This window comes from Acinonyx jubatus, chromosome A2, assembly GCF_027475565.1.
Source record: "Acinonyx jubatus isolate Ajub_Pintada_27869175 chromosome A2, VMU_Ajub_asm_v1.0, whole genome shotgun sequence".
NCBI classification, from domain to species: domain Eukaryota; kingdom Metazoa; phylum Chordata; class Mammalia; order Carnivora; family Felidae; genus Acinonyx; species Acinonyx jubatus.
In genome coordinates, this window is record NC_069383.1 from 15,532,173 (window position 1) to 15,539,837 (window position 7,665).

Genomic DNA, 7,665 nt, shown 5'->3' on the forward strand with positions numbered 1-7,665 from the left:
ATGCAACTCAGTGGTTGTGCTCACTCTCCAACTCCATCCTCTCCCTGGAGGCTGGGCTGGTAACACATGGCTCCAAGTCTCAACCCTCCAACCACAGGAGCCGTCCGATGTGGTCCCAGGGGCTCACCGTGAAGAACACAGACAGTTCTTTCAGGTGGGAGACGTCAGGAGTTTAGAGGTTGCCTCCCTGGAGCCAGGACAAAGCCAGCCCTCTCCTTGGGTGGGGTTCGTTCTTCACCACTCATTCCTCCATTCCCTTGCCTCTCTGCCCTCTCTGCCCTTCCCTGCCTTTCACCTCCTCCCAGCTGTTTTCATTGCTGAGTCCTGTCTTTCATTGCATTGACTCCTGTCTCCTCTCCAGAGCTCCTGACATGGTTGACTGCACCCTCCGTGCCTTCCTCGGTATTTCTCTATCCTTGTCCGCAGCCCTGTGACTCCTTCTGGGACTCTGACCTCTTCTTTCCATCATCCATGTCTTTCTTTCTCACCTCCACATGAACTTTTCCCAGGCTGGGAGCTCTGTGATCTTTCCCTCGTGTGTCTTCCTGGTCCCCTTACCTCCCACAGGTGAGTCCTAGGTGTTCACTTCCAGCCCGGACTGTTCTTCTGAACCTGTTCTTCCTCTGTCACTGTGTGCTGAGAGATTCTACTTGTGTGGCCAGCTGTCACCGGAGACACAACACACCTGAACCTATCACTAATGTCCTTCTCCAACTTATCCATTTCTGTCAATGGCATTCTTTTAGCCCCTCGGACTCAAGACCCTCAGAGCCCTGTTTGACCCTGGCCCCTGCTGGGTCAGAGGCCCTTTTTCTGCATTCCCACAGTACTGCTGAGTCTTGATTATTGCACTTTTCCATGCACCCTGTCCCCACCACGCTGTGAGCCACCCGAGGGCCAGGATGGTACCAGTCACACTGTTCCCCTGACAGCATCAGAGTGCATGAAGGGAACAGCATGCTCTTGCTGTGTGTGTGCTGTTTCTTCCCCTTCATCTCTAGATTAGTGAGCTAGTCAACAAACAGGCTTTTTTGCTTATAAGGCTCTGCCTTTGCTAGTCCATTTTGTCACAGATTAATCATCCCCCCAAGACTTCTTTATTCCCCCTCCCCACCCCGGCCACTTTTCATTCAGATGCTGTTTATGGTTGCTCATTGACTCCAACTTATTTTCCCAACTCTGTTCTTTACTGAAACTTCAGCACCTGGGGGCTCCTTTCTAGTCCTCACCAAACAAGCACCTACTTCCAGCCAAATTGTTTCCCACCCAGAACTTGCCTTCCTGATGTTCCCAAGCACCCACCTTTTCCTCACCGGGAGTCATTTTCTTCACCAGGAATGATCTTGCTTATCTTTTACTTCCAGATGCGTCCCCAGCCTTCCCGGCCCAGCACAGACCTCACCTCCTGTGACACCTTACCGACCGGTCTCTCTTCTTTGAACTTCTTTCAGCTACTTCTGGGAAATGTTCCTGCACACACACTGTACCCTACTTTGCGCTGCTAACTCTCTCTCTACGAGCATATTAATATTTGTTTTCCCCTAGTTCGACTGGAAGTGCCTTAAGAGCGGAGCACATGTTTTATTCATCGGTGTATCATTAGTAAGACCTTTCATGGAGGAAATACTTAATGAAATAGAATAAAAAATTCTCTCTTTCAGTTCAACTTTGGGGACATCTTTGTGCATCAAGCCATCCACACGATCGAGTACTGCCTGGGCTGCATTTCAAACACAGCCTCTTACCTCCGGCTCTGGGCCCTCAGCCTGGCTCATGCACGTGAGTGAGCTGCCCTCGGGGTCACGATCAGATCTCCCCTGGGAAACAGAAGCAAAGCGCTTGTTTGGAGAAGTGCCTTCTCTGGGTTATTTACGGCATGTTTGCCCAAAGAATGGTTGGTTTTTCTTAGGAAGAAGTGACTTTTTCTGTAGGTCTGACTTTATGTTACTGGAGTAGTTAGCCTCTGTGTCAGTTTCCCGTTGCTGCTATAACAAATTGCCCCCGTTTAGCAGCTCAAGACAAATGCAGATATACTGTCTTAGAGTTCTGGAGTTGTAGAACCAAGATGTCAGCAGGGCTGGGTTCTTTCTAGAAGCTCTAGGGGGGAATCCATTTCCCTGCCATTTCTATTTTTAGAGGCCACCTGCATTTCTTGGCTCTTGGGCTCATCAGTCTGATTCCTGCTTCATTCATCATGTCCCTATTTTCTCTCGCTCTGACTCCTTTGGTTTCTTCTTCTAAGGACCATGTGGTTACCTTGGGCCTACCTGGATAATCCAGGATGATCTCCTTATCTCAGCACCCCTTCACTTTAATCCTGTCTGCTTAATCCATTCCTTTTTTTTTTTAAGTTTATTTATTTAGAGAGAGAGAGAAAGAGAGGGCACATAAGAGCATGAGTTGAGGTGGGGGGCAGAGAGAGAGGGGGAGAGAGGATCCCAAGCAGTCTCCACGCTGTCAGTGCAGAGCCCAACTTGGGGCTCGAACTCATGAACTGTCAGATCATGACCTGAGCCGAAATCAAGAGTCAGGTGCTTACCTGGCTGAGCCATCCAAGTGCCCCTGCTTAATCCATTCTTAATCCCTTTTTGCCATATAGCTTTTTCTTAAGATTAGAACATGGCCATCTTTGGGGGGTTCACTTTGAGAGAAGGCCTGCCTTGATTGTGAGCATTGGTGGGAAGTAGGCCAGTTGGCTGACCCTTGACCTGCACCCACCCCCCCACCAGCGGTACTCACCACCTCACAGGGTCATGCTAAGCCCAATTTTGGGGATTCCATCCCCAGGGGTTACTTAAGTCTGGAATCCTAACTCATCAAGTTACTTTGTAAGATCCTTCTTGATCCCTGCCTGATTTTCCAGTCTCGTCCCTTGGTATTGCCCTTAATGCCCCACCAGCCCCTGGTACCCACCCATTTCATAGGCAGTGGCCACCAGGACCTGCACTGAGGCTCCTGAGGCTGCCACGCACTCTGGGCCTCTCTGTGTTGGCCCTGCAGCCCCCTTTCCTGAAATCTTCCTTTCTTCCTTAGCTTTCTCCTCACTTGATTTCTAATTCCTCCTTCAGAGTTCATGCAAACGGCACCTCTCCTGGGAATCTTCCTCCCTGATCCCCAGTCTGGCAGGTGCCCTTTCCCTGGGTTCTGGGAGTGCCCCCTCCTAACACTGATTGCAGTTCAGTCCTGATTGGCCTGTGTCCCTACTGGACTGTGAGCTCCTGAAAGGCATTGACCCTGATTTCCACCCCTGCATTCCCAGCCCTGAGCACAATGTGTGAGAGATCAGGCCAAAGTGTGTGCTAGATGGGTAGAAACCAAAGCAAGGAAAGTGAGCCTGCTTCTTGATTTTTAGCAGAAATGCAAGTACTCACTGTTAGCCTTCGCGGCTTGGGCTGTGTTCATTTCCTTACATCAACTCCCACACATACACTTTACCTGTGTGCACACAGGTGTTTGGATGCATACATCCACAAGCACCTGCCTGTGTTTGCTTGTGCATTGACATGCACTCATGTGAGGTGGTTTCCCAGGGCCCCGAAGTGGATCTCTGAGCTTTGTGTGGTCAAGTGGTGTTTAATGTCAGCCTTTAGCTCTGATCCCAGATGTGGTTTGGAAGCGTCACGTCACAAGAGGGCTGAGCCCAGATGGGACAGGAGGGTGCTCTCTGACCAGTCCATGCCCATTGAAGATGCAATTTGACATCAGAAAATCCATATGGCTTATAGCTGCCCGGCACGGTCTACCCATTGGATCTTTCTAGAACTTCCTGAGACATATAGTTCCCACGGAATATCTTCAACTCATGCTAACAAACTTGCTTGAAGAGGTGGTTTGGCAGAAAACAGATGCTGATTTAAGTCCTAGTTTCTCTTCTGCCACTTTTAGCTCAGTAACTCAGGCAAGCAGGCTAACCTGTGTGTGCCTTGGCTTTCCTGTGTGGTTCCAGTAGTGAGCCTGCTGTGTTAGTCAACCAAGGCTAGAACGTGTTGCAGTCACTACCAGCCCCGATCTCAGCAGCTTAAACAATGGAAATGTACTTACTCTATCACATCTGTTCATCAGTGCCATGCTGAGACCTAAGTTGAGGGAGGCTGTATTTGGATACATGCTTCAAAAATCACCCAGATGGGGGTACAAGGAGGAGGTGAGATTGAAACACTGGAAATTAACACACTTTCCCATTGTGTTACTCCAGCAGAAAGCCAGGGCTGGGGGGCAGGGCACAGCACAGGTGCAGATACTCCCCCTTGTGCCCTCACATGTCTCTCTTCTCATCGTGTCCAAATATCCACTTGCAAGTGACAGGTCTTTATCTCTCTGGGCCATGCCACTTTGACCTTTTGGCTGGGTGACCTCCAGTCTCAACCCAACAATGTAATGGTAGTATCTCCCCGAAAGGGAGAGTGTGAGCAAGCTCTCTGGTGTCTCTTCTTATAAAGGCACTAATTCCATCATGAGGGCCCCACCTTTATGACCTCATCAACCCTTAATCACCTCCCAAAGGCCCCTTCTCCAAATACCCTCACTGTGGTGGGTAGGGATTCCACATAGGAATTGGAGGGTGGGCGGGACACAAACATGCAGTCCATATCAAATCACATTCTACACATTCTGTTGTGTTTCGCTTCTCTGGTGTAACATTTTGTTGCTCAGATTTATTCATGTTGCTGCTGGTAACTGTAGTTTGCTCACTTTCACTGGTGAATACTGTGCCTCCGTATGTTTATTGTCATGACAGAAACTCCTCTATTGTGAGCACTGCCCTAGACAGTCTCATACAGGTACCCCAGGGCACATGTGCCTGAGTTTTCTACCTGAAGAGCACATTGTTGGGATTCTAGGGTGTGCAGACCCAGGTATATGGCATGAAAAAACCCTGCACTTGCCACATAAACTCTGTGGTTGAGAAGGTTTCTCTTGCTCTTACAGAATTGTCTGAAGTGCTCTGGACCATGGTGATGAACATTGGCCTTCGCGTGCGAGGCTGGGGAGGACTCATTGGAGTCTTTATCATTTTTGCCATATTTGCTGTTCTGACGGTAGCCATCCTTCTGATCATGGAGGGTCTCTCTGCGTTCCTGCACGCCCTGCGACTACACTGGTGAGCGTGGCTGCACTGGGGAGGCTCTGTGTGCTCTAGAGAGAGATGATGGGCCATAGGACCAGCCAGCTGAGGTCACATCCTGACCCAGTTTGAGTCCCCTGTTGGCTTAATATTACATGATGAGGTGTGTGTATGTGTGTGCCTGTGTGTATGTGTATACACATATGATGGCTGCCCTAGGATTAATGTTAGTTCCCATTTACTCATTCTCTTTTATTTTTATTATTACTTTTTAAATGTTTATTTATTTTTGAGAGAGAGAGAGAGAGTAGAGGAGGGGCAGAGAGAGAGAGAGGGATAGAGGGTCCAAAGCAGGCTCTGCACTGACAGCAGAGAGCCCGATTCAAACTCACAAACTGTGGGATCATGACTAGAGCCAAAGTTAGATGCCTAACTGACTGAGCCACCCAGGCACCCCTTGTTCTCTTTTAAGAGTTCGTTTATTATATCACAACTAGCTTCAAGATAAGGAACACTTCAAGTATTGGTAAGATGACAGATCTGAGATAGTCTCACAGCGGCATACTTAGTGAATCTGGGACATTAGGCCCTTGGTGCTGAGTGCAGGAACTATACCAGAAATACAGGCTACTAACCTCTACAAAGTGGGAACAGAAGAAGGGTACCTGGAAGGAGGAAGGCACTCACAGGAGGCCCTTGACATCCGCAGATGTGTCCAGAGACTATGAGCCCTCACTAGGCTTACAAATATGAAAACATTTGTTGAAGCTCCTGTTTTTCTAACAAGTCATAGGTTGTCCAAGAATTTTGAGTGTGTGCTCATACCCTTAAACCAGAGAGACTGTCTTTAGCTCTCACCGATGCTTTCTACCTCCCTCTGTGCACGCTGTTCATAAAGAAAAGTTTTTACATACTCCGTGTATGGAGTGGAGGGAATCACAGCGCCCCTGCCTCAGGTTATGACATCGGCTCTCCCCACGTCCTTAAGGAAATGAACCCTGTAACATAATCAAGCGTGAATGATCATGCGTGATGTCTGCGATGTAAGTTACGAGAACGTTAAGTCAGGGTCCTGGGTATTGTGAAACAGCGTAAGTCCCATGGTTAAGATGAGGATGGAGAAGAAAAACCACGTGGAACCTCGTGAAACATTCTCTCATCACTAGCTCGTGAGATAAGACTTCACAGCGAACGCTTCCCTGCTTGTGGGAGCCGGGGGGAGGGTGGCTCTGCCGTGGTCTGAGAGGCTGCTGGCAGGGGCCTGGAGGAAGTGGGGTGGGATAGGAAAGGAAAAGTGTGACTGGGAGGCAAGAGAAGGATTTTTATAAGCCTCCGAGGATCCCTGTAGTGGCCACCAACCTGAGTGTCTTCCCTGGCACACCTTCCTGACCCTGTGCTTGATTTTACAAATGCCCCGCTTCTTCCCTTCCCGGCCAGCCTCTAGCTTACATGTTTTTATCTCGCTTTTTTTTTTTTGGTTTTGCCCTCCCCCATCCCCCAAGGGTGGAGTTCCAGAACAAGTTCTATGTTGGGGCCGGTTACAAGTTTTCTCCTTTCTCCTTTAAATACATCCTGGAAGGGACATCGGAGGAATAGCGGCAGGTCCCGTGGCTGCCGCATGTTCTGCCTCAGTCTCTGTGCCTGTGAAAGAAGTTCAGCTTTGTCTTCGATGTCAGCCTGTGCTAGGCGGTCAATGGATGATTGTTCTTAGCTACCTGGAGACAGGAAGCCGTGTATATTTTACTTATAAGCCTTGGAATTTGATACAACTTAACCATGTCACAGAGGAACCGACCTCATGTGGGGTCGTCATTGTCAAAAACTGAAATGACTGAGAAACGGGGAGCACTACACTGATGTTTTCCTGCAATATTGTGAGTATTATATGCAAGAAAATAAACTTCTGGGCCATTTCCTTGTTCTTTAAGATGTCTTTGTCCAAAATTATTCTGTAATATTTAGTATTGATAGTTACAGGCCAAAGCTAAACAATAGAGTTACACAAACTAATTTAAGAGGATTATGTTTATTTTATTCTTTCATTTCCTGGTTCCTCAGACATGTTTTTTCCTTGGCCGGGGCTAAGCTTTATAAGATTAGGAACTTTCTCATGAATCTCCACTCCAGGTGGGAAAGAAAGGGTAATGTTCCCTGGACGGAGGGCTGGCCCCATGTGGCTCTATGTGTTGTTAAGCCCTGTGGAATGAAGTGTGGCAACATATCATCAGCGACTGTTTGCTGGATGCACATTGTGCTGCAGGAACTGGAGAAAGAGATTTGAAGACTCGAGAAAGTTCTGGAAAACAGCCTGCCAGACAGGAGTCTGCCAGACAGGTCTTCCCTGATACTCTCTGGGTCTGTCAGCCCTGAAGTCATTTCTAAGCCTCCTGGATTGTCAAACTCTTAAGAGCCAGTTTTGTAGAGTAAAATATGTGTCATCAACTATTTAGATAACTATTTAGTTATCCAGGTTAATCATAATCTTCAAGGTAACTAGACCAGTGGAATTAAGCATTGTTACCATTGGTACAGTGCTTTACAGTTTACAAGGCACTTTAAAAAAAAATGGTTTTAATGTTTATTTATTTTTGAGAAAGAGA

At 48.0% G+C, this 7,665-nt stretch overlaps 1 protein-coding gene across 7 annotated transcripts in view; it reads left to right on the forward strand.

Moving 5' to 3' along the window:
- Positions 1 to 6,992, forward strand: part of ATP6V0A4 (ATPase H+ transporting V0 subunit a4) — a 95,048-nt gene extending 88,056 nt beyond the window's left edge. For all 7 annotated transcript variants that reach the window (XM_053218027.1, XM_015067045.3, XM_053218028.1 and 4 more), the window contains 3 exons: positions 1,662 to 1,779; positions 4,930 to 5,101; positions 6,568 to 6,992. In XM_053218027.1, the coding sequence (XP_053074002.1) occupies positions 1,662 to 1,779; positions 4,930 to 5,101; positions 6,568 to 6,661 (384 nt within the window). In that variant the 3' untranslated portion in view covers positions 6,662 to 6,992. The remainder of the gene's footprint in view (positions 1 to 1,661; positions 1,780 to 4,929; positions 5,102 to 6,567) is intronic.
- The last annotated feature ends 673 nt before the right edge of the window (positions 6,993 to 7,665 follow it).